Here is a 16,407-nt window from a genome sequence, read left to right as displayed (position 1 = left end):
AATAAAGAGCCAAGTCTTACCATTGGTGTCCGTGATGATAACACTGGCTTTAGTACTGTCATTCCCTAGTTTGCTGCTCACTCTGCATGCGTATTCCCCAGCATCAGCCAACGTGGCTCTATAAATGTGAAGCTCGGAGTATTTCCTGTGAAATAAAAAAAAGAGCATGTTAACATCCTGTATTACAGTAACAGTCACTGCATGAACTAACACATTCATTTTCCCTCTCAACTGAGTCTTGCCTTCCATTCTTATACTCTGACAGATTGACACTATTCAGGTTTGAAAGAAGGAAGGAGACTAAAAAAATCTCTATCCTCAAAGATGCTGGAAAACAGGCATAGTAATAAACTCAATTAAAGATACTTATTTATGGTGTTGTTGTTGTTGTTGTTGTTTTTTGTTTGTTTGTTCATTTTTTGTTTTTTGCTTGCGAGGAAGCTTTGTTCTTAAAGGAAATCCCTGAAAAACAGCTTTCCTCCCTCAGCTGAACTGTTGGCTGTTCAGATGCCATGGAGATGGGTGTAATACTAAAATAGATTATCCTTTCCTACAGGTTCATATTGCCAGTAGCAGAGTTCTGGGTAAGTACTGTAGTTTCCAACATCTGACTAAATAATCATGAGATTAGGACACACCACTCTCTTTAACAACCTCTGAAACCCCAATAGTAAATCACTCTCCAGCACTAACAAAAAATTATGGGCAGGAGCACAATTTGCATGAAGCTACATTTTGTTCCTGGCTCAGAGATGTAATTTAATCAGTCTCCAAGGTTTTGAGATTAGATTTTAAAATGCAGAACTCCTGCCTGCCCATTAATTGGGTAGAAACATGTTCTGGTGTCGTTCAAGGGGTCCCCAACTCATGTGATATCAATAATCCCATTACCTAGACTGCAGAGAATGACTGGCTTGGGGAAAATATACAAATTACTGCTGTTCCTAGTTTCTGTTTAAAATAAGTGCTTTGGGGAAGTTTTTGCCTGCAGCAAAGCCCCCTCATTTACCCACAGAATAGTCACTTAGGAGAGTGCGTGAGCATGGGCTTCCCTGTATTGGCTTGCTCTAACGTTAAGGACCGTTCCCCCAGAGGCAGAGGTTCTTCACTCTAAAATCTCTTAGTCACCAGCTGCAACTGCTGAGCTAAGCAACATCTGTGGACTTGCTTTGCCTCAGCATGGCCATGTTTTCCTAACTCTTCATTCAGACATCACAACAGGTTATCCCTTCTGGGAATCATTGAGCTGGGCTGGGTTCACACCAGAGACAAGTCTCTTGTAGCAGGAGGGCTTCTGGAGCAACCAAAGTACTCAGCGCTGCTTCCAACACGTACTTGAGAGCCATCCCTCCCTTCACCACAATCAACTATCCCATCTACTGTCAAACAACTGCTTATAGACAGCTCAGCCTTCTCTGCCTCTATATGAAAGTCCTAACACTCAGCTCTACTAGAAACCTACATCACAAGCATTTCTCTTCATGCCATGAAGGAAGGCTGCTTGCACTGGCCTTCCAAGAAGAGACAGCAGCCAAACCAGGGTTATCAACCACTAAGGTGTGCCTAAAACGTAAATAACTGAACAGCTGACTATTTGGAGCTCCTTCTCGCATGTTTTGAGGCTACTTCCCAATGCTGAATTAACTGGGCTGTGTTCCTGGCTGCATTTCAGGTAACATACAAGAAGAGACTCCAACTAGTGGTAACCAGGAATACACAAAAAAGGAGTGGTTGAGACATTGACTCTGCTGATGATTCTTTAGGTGGGAATTTTGCATCTAACAGCTATGTTTATACAACAGGAAAAATGACCGGCTCTTCAACCTTCCTCCACGTAGTCATATACCTGTCAGTGGTCTGTGCCATCTAATAGCTTACATTGACATATTTATTTCCTATATCCCACGTTATCTTTCAGCCACTCTTGTAGACATTTGTGTATAAGGGGAGCTGGCTGTAACTTCAGGGGACCTCAAAAGAAAACAAAAGAAGGTTCAGTTCTTTTGGGAACTCACTTTGATAAGCAAGCAGAACTGCAGCTATATCACTTTTATTTGGGCACTCAGTCTGTGTCTGCTGCAGTCTCTTTCCCCTCTATGATACAAGAAATATTGATGGAAACAACCTTCACAGAACTCCTGGCTTTTAGAGGAAGAAGCTCTTTTTGCCTTACACATCTATTTTTATTCTTTGTTTTACATTGCACTTGTAGAGAAAGGTAAGGAAGTGAGGCTTCCTTTTATGATTTTAGAGTGATATTAAAATAGGTAAAACGACCATATGGTTTACAAATCTACTCCTAGTGATCCAAATTCATTCTTGTTTGTAGAAAAACTCTGCAAGAAGGCCAAATAAGATGAACATTTTTTAGTCTTAAGGATATTATCGAGACATATCAGGACAGAATTCAAAACAGAACAGAAGATGACTCATTAATGGCTGTAAATGAAGCAACTCCCTAGCAATTCAGTACTCCCACAGTATTCACTGGAAGTCCCTTTTAAGTGATTTTATATTGAAATGCCTGTCTTTTTCTCAACCTATGCTATGCTACACCAAAAAATACCTCTCCCTCTAAGGTTTCCTTCTGATGTATCTTTAGCTCATCACCACTGCTGAGCTTGTATTCATACATGAAGGGGAAAAAAATACATCTGCTGACTGCAGTCCCAGCCCACCTTATCTGACTGCTTGAATTCATTTTGCTTCCAGGCTCCATCTGTCATCCAGAATTCCCTGTCTGTGAGCAAATATCCAGGCTATGCTTGGATGAAGCCCAAGCTGCAGGGCACTTGCATACGAAGTTTTCTCATGAACGGCTGTTTCCAAAGCCATCATCTTGGTGAAGTAGCAACCACCTTGCCCCTGCCCCCAAATCCTAATTCTGATACTGAAGCTCCTGTTCACATAATGAAGAGAGCTTTACTACCCAGCAGAAAAATGTGAAGTCTTTACCTGAACTTGACATGCAGAGAAGGAAAATGAAATATTTCTGGTACAAGTGGACACCAGTAGGAATGCTTAAATAGCAAGTGAAAAAGCCTTGTCTGGTGTCCAGCTTTTGCTGTGTCTCCACTGACACAGAGGAATAACTTAAAACTTTGTACAGATAAATCAATAGAATATGGCATAGTGAATCACCAGGAGTGCTAAGAGCAGCAGAAACTCACTTACTCCATGCTCTTAATTAACAAATTTGAGGTAAAAACTGAGCACTTTTCACCAAATGTTAAACTCTTATTTTCTTTTGACTTTCCAGTGGAATGAAAAGAGGCACTGTCATTTAGTGTGATTCACCTGCTGTACTGTAATGTCATTGCATGTCTGGACCCTGTGCCTTCTGAATCAACCACCCTGAAATCATTCTAGTGAGCTTGGAGGAGTGATCCCTGAAGTTCAATTTATATGAAGTGCCAGTTTTCAGAAGGCTAAGTCTTAAGGAAACCTGCATTATCACAGAGTCTTTCAACATTTTTTTTTTTTTTCAAAAAATGAAAATACAGTCAGCATCTCTTCCACTTGTGCAAATCTTACAAACCAGTAGCAGTCACACTGGACAAAGTTACCCCAAAATACCAAGTTTCAGTATCATCTTTTCCATGCGTGCTCCAGGTGTCAATCTAAGGTCTTAATTTTCTGACCTGAGCTAACAACTTCATAATTCAGATTTTTTTACAAATTGTTAAAAACCTAAAGCTAAATATCCAGAGTTCAGAAACTTTTATTTCCTCCCCTCAATAAACAGGTTTTATATTGCCATCAAACAATGAGAAACATGATTTCTTATAAAATATGAAAATATTGGAAATCACTTCTGGCTTCTTTTTTTGGTAAACATATGACCTTTAAAGTAGACATGAATTATAGACAGCTCCACAGCTATGCTAGCCTTCCTAGCTGATGTTTCCCACCCTGGATAGTAGTAATAAATTCACAGTAAAATGCTTGCTCTAACAGTATTGCAGCATATGAACATGACAAACATTTCTCAATGTTTTGTCATGGGGAAAATAATAATAATAATAATAATAATAAAAGAAAAAATCCATATTGACCATTGATAGTCTTTCATTTGAGATGGGATTTTTTAATGTGGCCTTATTTACTCTAATCTGCATGTCTTATTATATTACCATTTGCAATGCCTTTCCCCCCCCTCCTTTTCCTCTAGCTTTAGAACACATGCTTGTCCCAGTTTTGTCAAAAGATCTGTCTCCTCTTAAGCTGTTCACATCTAGTCTATATTGGAAGCACACATAAACAGCTAAAGAAAAGATGACAAAGCACTCATATGTCCCCAAGCTAAAACCTCCAAGTAGAAAGACAAGGAAAATCTTTTAGATATCAGCAAAGGCAAAGGTTACAAAGGCAACCCTTGTCTTCCCCCTTTTCATACTCTACATCTAGTGTTTTTTACATCTGTAAGGGGAAGGGCTTCTTTTTTCCTTACTGAAAATTATGTTTTAAAACAGAAAACAGAACAGAGAAATTCTAAGGATGAGTGATACCTCCATCACTGGGATAGCACACAAGTGTGAAATCCAAGTCTGCACTCTGCCCACTAACGGTGAGGGACTAGGACTTCAGATTTTCATTTTCCAGAAAGAGGCACAATTTATAGGGTATTTTTCCTATGTATCTTTCAGGGAAAAATAGCCCTTCTTAATCCTCATGCATAGTCTAATCAATGGCTATCAGCAAGTGTCCATATCAGCACGCTCCTTTCTCTCCCTCTTTCCCACCTCCCTCTCCTCTCTCTCTCTCTTCCTCAAAACTGAGAGATTTTGCATTCATCCTTGCAGAGTTCTAGGTTTTCAAAACTATTTCTTGCTCAGCTCCAGAAAATAACTTCCCCTGCTATTGTCTCCCTTGTCTCACGGTTCCTGGTAGAAGCCAAGACAGTTACTGACAAAGCCCAGCCTCAGAAGATGAAATCCAGGCTCCAGTGAGCTTGGTCAATCACCATCAGCAAAAATGTAACAGGAGAAAATACAGTCTGGTCCTCACAGGCAGCACTCTCCTGAGGGCCAGGCTCTGACCTGTACAGACTAGACTGAAAATGCAACTCTGACTGAGACATATGGCCCTCTAAATGGGTCTAGACAATTTGCCAGGCTAGCTGCCACCTGGAACATCTCCATTTCACAAATGCTGGAAAGAGACATTGCAGGTTCCTTCTTGCCATTTGTGCGACCATGGCACTGGGGCTGCAGTGATGCTTCTCTTCCATATTCCTTTCCATGTCCCTTTCCATATTCCATCAGCCCTTGTTTGGAGCACAAAAGCCAAAAGGGAAGTCAGGACATTTGTTTTTCAGCATGATTGATTCTGGAAAGTCAAGCACCTGCTTGATTTTTGCTGCTATTTTGTCTACTGAGATGAGATCTGATGAAGCATGAGGGCACTTAACACCCTGGAGGAAAGATCTCTTCTTGAGCCCACACCAAATCCTCTGTGTGTTGCACAAAGGGGAGGCAAGGCCCAGTGCAGCAAACTGCACCACTACCTACTAAGAACAGAAGTAAGACTTGAAGGGCTGTATTCAGAGAGATTTTCATGGCTCCTTCTGATGAAGGAGCAGCCACAACCAAAACTTCTAAACCTAAACTACAAGGTAGAGACCCCACAGCAAAAGTTTTCTCCTTCATCAACATAGAAAATAGATTGTATAGCTTATTCTGCCTGCCCTGCAGAAAGAGGGCACACAACAAGGGAAACACAATCCCTTGGCACTGGTCAGCAGTCATGTGTTGGGGACACTTTCCACCAGGCAGGAAGATGAGATTTCCAAGCTTTGCTACTCATCTGGCATCTGCTAGACCCATGCTTTGCCCTGCATATGCTGGAATGCCTCTGGTAAAGGACTGCTGCAAGCTTGCATATCACACTTGAAGCTAAAGCAGAAAGCATTCAGCCCTTCTTTAGGACTAGACTGTTTACAAAGCAAATTCCAAAAATATTTCCAAATCCACATTGCACTGATGATTTTAAATGTTCTTGGATTTTAGACAATAAATATAAGGTACCTCTGTTCTCACCGGTAGTTTAAAAATAGCCTGGCTCCAAGGTTTACTGGTTAAGATGAGAGCCTTTGGCTATCAGATGAGAAACAGGCATTTGAAAAGGTAAAATTATTTATGAAATATTTATACCATACTCCCACTTCATCTATACATTTGAAAAACAATGTCAGCGTCTGCTTCCTTAAAGTTCCTTCTTTACCTCATAGCTTTTAGCTTTGTGATGCTGCAGTTAATAACCTTAATGCTTGTTTTCTTGTGATCAGTCTTCTCCCGACCCCTCCCAGCCCCACTTGTGACATATGTCTCTGTACTTACTTTTGTTTTTTGGGAATCTTGACATTATCTGGTTTGGTTTTCTTGGTTATTTCCTTTCCGTTCTTTAACCATTTGAATCTGAGTGCAGGGTACTCTGAAGTGGTTTCACACCTTAGCACTAGCTTCTGACCCACAGCAACCTCTTGGTTTTTCATTTCCTTCAATTTGGGAGGCACTGCTAAAGAAATAAAAGAATGAGCTGGTGATTAGGCCATCCTCAGAAAAGAAAACAGTGCTAACCACAGTTGATGTAGGCAAAGCCACAAGACAGCAAAATCCCAACCAGGCAAGCAATGTTTCTGCACCAAAACGTAATAAGGGTCAGTTGTGTGTAAACACGCATCAAATGTAAAGCATAAGGGTGTATCTGATGACAGTCTATTTTGTTCTTTTGTAGTCTTTCTACATAGGTGTAACGAGACAATTCTGCAAGCCATACGCAGCCTGAGTGAGAATCGAAGTACTACTTCTGAATATGGAATAAAGCACTAATAACACTTAGCTGATCACGGGCATCTAGACACAAGACAGCACACTTCATCAGGCAGACTAGGTAGGTAATATAGAGGGAGGACGTCTTGACGAGTTACTTATTTTAACTGCTATGAGCCAGTGGATATCCAAAGGCTCCAGGTGCAGCTGATGTGACAAAAAGCTAAAAGCAGGAATACAAGCTCAACAGCTTCCCTAATCTGAGGGAAGGGCTCTTGCTCCAGCCAAACATTATAACCCACATTATACACCTAGCACAAACCTCAGCTTGGCTATATCCTTTCCCTGAGGCAAGAGACAACGGACTTGGAAGCCCATCAAGAGAATCAATATCAATTAAGGATATTTTGGACCCAGAAGGGGACACTGCATTGAAAATGCTCAGCCAACAGCTCCCACACACTGATGAGCTCCAGCTGATGCATCTCAATTTCTACCATGTTGTAACAATAGCATTTCTTGTGTAGGTAAATTTCAAGCCATTTAGGACTTTCTAAGTTAAAGACCTCTAACACTCTTTATCCACTACTGGTCTTTGAGTACAGCATTTACACAAAAATACAGTGCCATTGTGAGATGCTACCCTTCATTTGACCCAGCATGTTAACTGCAAAGCAGCTTCCCCCATGCTCCTGTAGCAAGGTAGACCACCTAATTTAACCTTATTTTCCCCGAGGCTCAATACAACACCTTTACCACACAACTGGAGAAGGCTTTTATGGGAAAGTTACATCTGGTCAGTTGATGGGTGACAGTGTGTGAGTCTATCTCAGCTCAACTGTGCCCCTTTGTTAGCCTATACCCTCAGGAAGCTGTTATTCCCATGCAGCACCTCTAGCATAGTGTACTGTGACTTTTTTTTTTTTTTTTTTTTTTTCTTAAATAGCTGTAATATTGTCTGAGGAAGTGAAGGGCCAGTTTGGCCAAATGACTTTCCACAACATGCAGCTCAGGATCTCTCATTGTGATGGCAAATAGGTCTCCACTATGGTCCTGTGTAAAAAAATGTTTAACACCCTGGAACATGCTTCATGGTGTTTTGATGTTTGGTGCTCATGCATTTGTGAGGACTTGCTGACGTCAATTGCTCTTAATTATTATTCCGGTCAGGCAAAAATCAAGCAGCACCATCACAGCCTTAATTCTGAGAGATGCGTATCAAATGATGAGACATGTTTGATATGTGCTTGACTGCTACAGAAAGCAGTGTAGCCTGTCCCACACATGAGGCAACCTTTCTGATCTCATCACAGGACTGCCCAGGGAAGCCAGAGGTATTCTGATTTCCTTGGACACTGGGCCCAGAGCAGAGTGGCATAAACAGCAGTGGGAAAATGGGGTCTACAGCAACAGAGCCACTGAGGTGTGGCTATCGAGCCACGGTGGTGGTTCTAGACATTGGGCAGGCACAGGGATCGGGGCAGTGACAGAGCTGCCTCAAGCACTGCGACATACCAGATGAGTGAATGGGGACCAGGATTTCATGGTCAGAGGGAAATCTTCCTCAAAATGTGTTTTTATGTCAGTTTCCATTCTCCTGCCCCCATCCCCCAAGACAATTTTGGAAATTCCAACATGTTCCCAAAATGCTATCAAAACAATTTTTGCTTTCCATAGAACAAATATCCACACACTGTTTCAAAAATGTGTTAAATATCTACACTTTAGTGAGACTGTATGTGTGTCCGTGCATCTATCTGTATATACATGTACAACTACACATGCACATGTGCAAATATTCCAGTATTTATCCACGAGGGAAAGAATTTTTGAAAGATACAACCTTTAACTTTTCTAACAAAAATAATTAGCATTAATTATCAGCTTTACAAGTGAGGTGTATGCTAATAATTTCATTGTGTCACCTAATATATAATCCTTTGTCACTACATGAGAAAAGGAGCTGCACAGGTATGAAATAAAGAGATGGTATTCCTTATTTGAATATATTTCACTCATTATATCCCGATTCCATATCTCAAATAAATTAAGGGAATAACCACAACTGCAAGGCTCAAAATTTCATGCTAAAGACTTCAACTGGTTATTGATTTTTACTGTCAACATAGCAGGGTAAAACTGGGAATAAAAGGGAGATGCCATTTTGTTCCTGAATTTTATTTTAATTCAATATTATCTGTGCAAAATGACTTGCAGATTTCTTCCTCCATAAGAACTGTCAATGAAAAAAAAAAAAGTGTTAAATTAATATGCTCAACTCTTGCCATAATTCAGGAGTTACCAGGAAACATAAAAGAGGATTTAATCAATGGCAGTGACCCTCACTAATTCACAGTAACTCGCTGTCCAAGCATGCAGGCTCTCCAGGGAAAGCAGTAAAAGCTGTTCACAGACATGACAGAAAAGAGACTGTGTCGTTCTTTCTCTCTCTCTTTTTTTTTTTTTTTTTTTTTTTTTTTTCCCCCTTCTTTTCACTTACACTATGTTTGTTTCCTTTCAGCTACAGTTTTGCAAAAGCTAATCAGACCTGCCAGGCATACGAGACAGCTCATGCTGATAGAACTGCAGCACTGTGTGTTTGGATTGAGATCAGCTATGGCTTCCATGGTTGCAAGAGGTAGTTGACTTTTGTCACAGTCTGTGCCAGTTTTTCTGGTTCTGGTAAGCCAGGGCCTTGTCTTGTAAAAAATGATTTTAAAGGCATCAAGAATATTTATAATGATAACTAGGTATTGCTCCTCCCCAAGCACCTCCCTGCCCTTGCCTCTCTACCCCTTCCTCCTTTGTCCCTAAGGCATCTCCCGTCAGCTTGGCTCCTTTCCACCTGCATCTCACTGCTTGCCATGGAGCATGGCTCCTGCCACCACCAGGGCTTCTGTCCAATGCTCTGGGTGAAGCTGGCCACCACCAGGAGGAACAAGGGAGAATGGGCACGGAAAGCACTTTCTGGTCTCCCACACATGCACGGACGTTCAGATGCCATCTGGCACAGGGTAACTCGGTCAAAATATATTCTCAATATTGTAAAGAGACTTGCAGAATTTACCGTGGAACAAGTTTTGGACAGTGCCATTGAAAATTTCTCTGGTACTGCAGCAGCAGAGCTCTCCCATGTGCCATCAGTCACAGAATGACAAGGGCCAGATAGCAAAGAAAATTAACAAATCTTGGTGAGAAACACTGGAAACTAACTGTGCAAACACCCTGAAAATGGCACCACTTGAATGAAAGGTGTGGTGGGATCCAATTTATGTGTATTCCTTACACTGAAAATACGCCGGAACTCTGGGAGGGCCTCACATTGTAAGAGTCAATTAGACATACAGAAAGGCACCCACGTCCGACCCCACGCTTTTCACACTCACTGATCAAGACCTCCCTCTGCGATCTGTGGACCTCCCTGGATTTGACAGACTTTCTAGGAAAGCACCAACGGGTGATAGCAGCCAGAGAGGGCTGTCTCACTGTGACAAGCCCTACGGAAATGGCAGTATGTCAGCAAAGATCCCACACTGTTGGGAGAGCACGACAAAATCATGCAAGGTGTTAGATCTCTGCTTATTGTAATGGCTTGAATGACTCTCATTTTTTTTTTGCCTTATTTTTTTTTTTTTTTTTCTTTTCAGAAATGTGTGTCTGCTGGCCTGCATAATATCACTGCAGATAAGGAACACACATCTCCATATTCACTCTGCAAAAGACACATTGATAATGTATGACTGGAGATAACTTCTTCTCCCTGGACTTTGGTGGGTTTGGCAAAGCACAGTAATCTCCTCAACCTCAGTGTTTGATTGTGTAGTTAATCTGCATGGAACCTCAACACATTGAAAAATTAAACAGGAAACCTGCAAAATATTATCACACAACTACATGCTTTCAGATGAAATTCCATGAGGTACATTTTTTTTTTTTTCTTCCCTAGGAAGGCACAAAGGCTTTTAAGAGTCTGAATACAGGAATGTATTAGACATGGTTGCCAGTATGCATATGTGCACAATTTGCTGTGCAAAATTGTGACGAATGGTTTGGTGAGTGGTAATAGAAGCCACAAAAATAACACCCATTGCCTTGGCCTCAGATTTGCTTTTTTCTAGCACAATGCTCAAGGCAGGTCAGTAATGCAAGACAAATTATATTATTTCCAAAAAGCCTTCTCCCCTTGCATATGAGATTGTAATCAAGCTCAGGCTTATCATCAGCAGACCAGATTTTCTAAAGCCTCTGGTAAAAACAATGTAAACTACACTTTAAAATGTATACTGCTCCTGCTTAGACAACTATATATATATATATATATATATATATATATTTCTGCTGTTTTTAAACTTCCCATTATTCTCTCAAGCAACATTTGGATTCTGAGCACTTTTCAAAACTTGGGTATTTCATTCCAGCATGCTGAGTCTCTGTGCAGATTATCTGTATGATAAAACACTGTGGGTAATGATAGATAATCCCACACCAGAGTGCCTATTCAGTAACGAGAGTAACTGAATACGATCTAAGAGATTGGAAAATCAAACAAATCATTTAACTGCTTAAATGGATTTTTTTTCAGTTCTGAACTCTTTCAAAAATATGGCCAGATACATTTTAGCCGCTGGGTCTTGGTATGATTCAAATACTTATGCCTGTGAAGAAGAGCAACAGGAAAAAAGGCAAAACTGGCTGTTATTCTTTTCTTTCTTTTTTCTTTTTTAAGCATTACATATAAAACAAAGACCCACACAATCTCATTCTTTTTCATGATGCTAAAAGGATTTAGTTTTCATAAATGTTAGATATTGTACAGGCCAAGAGAAAGAACACCACATGAAAGGCTAGCACCAAGTTCAGGAGCCAAGGAATGGAACAAGAGGGAGGAATATAGCAGTACTGTCATGTTCTTTGAACATTGGACCAGGCAAGGAACCTGTAAATTCCACTGTAAATCAGAGTAGCTACTCCCAAAAGCAAATCACAAAACCAACTGCAACTCTGACTACCCTGACTGGGAACTGTTTATCTCCAGCTGTGGATCATTTTAGACTAAACTCATTGAGCCTGACAGGTTTGACACGTTTAGGTGTGACAGTCCTGAATTCTCCCTCCATCTTTTCAAAGTAGTGGTGCACACAACGAACTCAAAGATATCCACCTAAAGTCCTGGTTTATTCTGGATGAGAAGCTTTCAAGTACATTTCATGTCAGAAATGATAGAAATTCACCTCTCACTATGAAGCTGCTTCCTGAGCTTGTGTTAATCTGCATTTTGTTCTCCCTTTCTGAAACACAGTAAACTCTTCCAAAGAGAATGTCATGGACCATCTGATAACATGATCTTGGGAAAGCAACTTATTCAGCAGGACAAGGAAAATGGACATATGGAAACAGTACTGCGCAAATGGAGAAGGTCTCCATACTTCTCTCTACTATACAAGTAAAAAGCTTCTTTAGTGGATCCTGAAAAAGGATGGTAGTAACAAATGGGCATGTCTAGTAGAAGTATAATGCCCATGAAAGAAAGGTAGACAGTGTGCATTTATTCAGTGTAACAAGATAGTGCCAGGCTATCCAGCCTCATGCAGTCACTCAAGATATCAGTTTCTGAGCTTAGACCTCCTCAGAGACAGGGAACTGCACTCAAAGATAGCAAAATGTAGGTTACACAAGAGAATCTGTGTGTGAGCAAGCATGTAACCAAAAGATTACAATTTAAAGGTCAACACTTAATTTATTTACTGACGATCATGTCTGCAGGAACGCACAGCCTGATTACATTAAATACTCTCTCCTCTGTTTTACAGGGTAGCAGCTGACTCCAACTAGCTGCATCCCTGATAAACTTTTATGATCCTGTTAGACATTGTCAATAAAAAAAAAAAAAAAAAAAAAAACACAACCTGATCATACAGACTGAAAATGTGGGGACAGCGTAAAATAAATATACTTGGTATGCAATAAGCAATTCAGGGACAACCGCTCATAACGTCGATATAAAAATCTGCAGGCCCATATTTTACATACCTAAGTGCATAAAGGTAGACTCCAGAATCTTTATTTGAGCACTAAAACAAAAGCAATCCAATGCACAGAAATGCTATGCAGGCATAAAACCCATGGATTTCAAGTGGACTTGCAAGTGCTTTCTTAATGTGATTTTTTAAAATGAGGCCACTTTTGATTTAGGAGCTGAATTTCAGGACTCCATGTAAGAAAAGTTTGTCTCAAGTTGTGCGCCTTGAAGTCAGATGAGGGGAGGATGGGTGGCTTGCTGACTCATACGTATATCTCCTTCTCTTCTCTGTTCTTCAGCTTAACTATTTTCATCACAAAGCTCTGTCTTTGCTTGAAAAAAGACATCCAGTAAGTCACCAAAGAGAGTCTAGTACAGCTGAATCACCTGAAAGCAAAGACTGTGACTGCACTGTTAATGGGACTGGGTTTTAAGACGACAGCTCATGACCAGACTTGGAAGGCTCACCAGATCACTGAGTATACAAAATTTAAACTTCAGCTTTCAGCTGTGGTACATGTGTTGCCACCTTGGTGTGCCCTAAGATTGTTCTGGGAAGAATTAAAAAAAAAAGAACTAGGAAGAAAAGAAAGCATGAAAGAAAGTTGTGCAATATAGTGATATGCCAAATTCATTGTTCTTTAATATCATTTCAAAGTTTATTCCTCTCTATAGCAGTGGATTGCTGATGAAAATCCAGTTATTAGGTAATTCTCTCTCTCTCTTTGTCTCTCTCATGGTAGCACTTATACTTTTGAATTCCTTCGAATATTAGCCTGTTAGCCTGAGGGCTCCAAAGCCTGCAGCCATCTCCTCCTCTCCCTCTTACATTTCTTGGTCTATGGCACACCCCTGTACCTGCCACCATCAGAACACAAAGTCTTGTGTGCTAAATCCTCTAAGTTTTTCTAATCCTGTGTACTACCTTATGTGTTGTAACCCTTGTTTCCATCTCCTCTGGTCTTGGCTGCTTCCTATCTCCTCAGCATTTCAACATCTAGCTTTCCCTTCACACAGTTCCAACAAAGCCAGGGTGCTCATGCACAAAGGCCATGAATGATTGCTTTCCTTTAATCCTAATCATAAATAGGCACATTTTTTTCTCTGGTGTACACTGTTTTCTTGGCATAATAGCATTTTCTTATTCTGCAATATCTCCACTTCACAGATGAAAGTGTGCCATACATTAGCCAATAAATTACCCAGTGTGGAGCTATCCATGGCAGGCTCTTAATACTCAGAAAAATCTTCCTTATCCCCTTGAGGCTGTGGGAGCCTTAAAAAAAAAAAAAAAAAAAAAAAAAAAGAGCAACACACATCACAGAGACACTGCCAACACACCTTTATGTGCCTTTTCAGAGATCTGCCTAATTAAACATGCCAAACTGTACCTACACCCTGTGAGAGCTCAGATGTGTAGAAGCAACAGTATGGCACTTGTATGCATGATGTAGCATTTAACAGACACCAAACAACATAACCACAGGATTGACATAAATTTCCCCATTATTGAAACAATCCTCCATTCTGAAGAAGAAAACCAGAAGGGCCTACTTGACACCTCATTAGCCAGTTATACAGTAGAGGGATTAGGGAGTGACATGACAGGTGAAATTCAGTTGGAAACCACGGTCAGAAGGAGTTTCCCAGACCGTGGGATGCAAGGTGCCTCAACTGGTGACCAGTAACCAGTGCATCCACATTGGCTCACTGCTACCACCACTAATACCTGAGTAAGCTGATATGGGGGATGTAAGCACCAGAAGGAATAATCAGTGAGTACACAGAATGACCCAAAATGGGACTTACCAAAATAACGGCCTGCCTAAATGTCCCAAACAATCTCCTTCTCACAAAGTTCACAAAGACACCACCACTTCTCACCAAGTAGATGAGAAAACTTCCAGACATCCTCAGGCACAACCTTCCACTGGGGCCACAAAGTAGGGTCTGTCCCCACCCAGACTTAATCCAAACTGCCTCAGTTGTCTTCATCTGGTTTTGGTCATAGATGGAGCAGAGCATGTACCAGTGATCCCAGAGGCACAGCACATGAAGGAGGAATATCCCCCACAGCACTGGTAGACCTGAACCTTTCAGATGACTGAGGTGGCCATCACCTGGTAATGTCTGTTAGCAAAACCTTCAATTTTTTGACATAAGGTAAGGAAGCAGTTTAGCCAAGGAGCCCCAGGGCCCTTTGAGTCATTTCAGTAACTGGGAATCTGGAAACACTTTGGCATTCTGCACAAATAATCAGCTCCAAGTCAGCTCAGCAAAAATCTAAACATGGCACTCAACAAAATGTACAAGCACAGTATGCAGAGAGGAGCTCATTACCTCTACAACATACTTCATTACATACCCTAAAATATAACTTATTTACAACAAATACTGAACCCCACAGTTATACTCTGAAGCTCAGACACCGAACCCCACAGTAACACTCTGCACCCATGGTAAAACAGAGATGGAAACTGCAGTGAAAAGCAAACATTTATGTCACACCTGTTTAAAAATATATAGGTGATCTTTAGAAAAATGAAACAAAAAATCTTAAGAATAAATATTGCTAAATACCTGCAATTGGGAACAGCTCTCAAAAAGGCCTAATTAGAAGCATCTCCCCTGGTTAAATTATTATACAAGATTAGACATCCTTTTAAAGGTCAACCTCCAAAAATCCATAACCGCATGATCAGTAAAGTGTGCAGAAACACGCCACGGTCCAGCCGTCACTGGAGGAGGGGCAGAAAGACTTTATGCAACGCTGAAATGGTTTATGGACTGTAGGCAAAAGTTCAAAAATTATGTAGGAAAAATTACAAGGCCATTAAAAAATATACTCCAGATCAGCTCTAAGCAGTGAAATTGCATACCAGGAAACCTGTGTGAACGCTAAGTAGCAGGTCACACAGGACAGGGATCATCACACAATCACAGAAAACCATGAAATAGTTCTCAAAGGGGCCATCAAGTCCAGCCTGGATCTTCCAGTCTGTAACTATCAACCCCATCCTGGCTGGTGTTTATGTAACCTTGTGTCAAAATCCCTCAATAGCCTTAAAATCTATGATTATGTGAAAAAGACTATAACATGCTTGAAACAGTTAGTGATTATTTAACAGACTAACAGTTAGTAATTATTTAACAGCCTTAGTATCTAGCCCCTATAATAGCGACCACCAGTATGTATTGTCAGGTAGGAATTATGGCTTTTATTATATGAAAGTGTTATTCTTTATGTAGGAGCCATAGGCAGACCTTCTAAATTCACAGAAAAAATATCAAGCATTGCAGGTAATGTGCATTATTTACCAAATTGTATGCCTCATTCTAGGCTCTCCATTAACAGAATAGAGACTATATTGCTAGGTATAGCTAAAAAAGAGTTGGAGAATAAACTCCACATAAATTCTGAACAGGCTGCCAGTAAAAAGAATAAAGACATGGTAAATCAAGCAAACCTCCCTTCCCCCACTTCTTTTAAACTTACAAATGGTTTTCGTGTGTCACAGTTTTGAATAAAATCATAGCCTGAAAATTGATTATATCAAGTGTGCAAGTATCCAGGGCTTTATTTGCTATATGATAAGAGCTAAAAGTTGAGCACAGTGC

The 16,407-nt window shown here is 40.6% G+C and overlaps 1 protein-coding gene across 3 annotated transcripts in view; it reads right to left on the bottom strand.

Moving 5' to 3' along the window:
- Positions 1-16,407, bottom strand: part of NRG1 (neuregulin 1) — a 292,955-nt gene that overhangs the window by 140,514 nt on the left and 136,034 nt on the right. For 2 of the 3 annotated variants that reach the window (XM_035309949.1, XM_035309950.1), the window contains exons 2-3: positions 6,339-6,516; positions 21-145 (exon numbers count right to left, since the gene is read on the bottom strand). In XM_035309949.1, the coding sequence (XP_035165840.1) occupies positions 21-145; positions 6,339-6,516 (303 nt within the window). The remainder of the gene's footprint in view (positions 1-20; positions 146-6,338; positions 6,517-16,407) is intronic. The other variant, XM_035309952.1, reaches the window with a different exon arrangement.

Source organism: Oxyura jamaicensis, chromosome Z (assembly GCF_011077185.1).
Source record: "Oxyura jamaicensis isolate SHBP4307 breed ruddy duck chromosome Z, BPBGC_Ojam_1.0, whole genome shotgun sequence".
Taxonomy (NCBI): domain Eukaryota; kingdom Metazoa; phylum Chordata; class Aves; order Anseriformes; family Anatidae; genus Oxyura; species Oxyura jamaicensis.
Note: the sequence above shows the minus strand (reverse complement) of the source record. Positions and strands in the feature narration are given on the sequence as shown.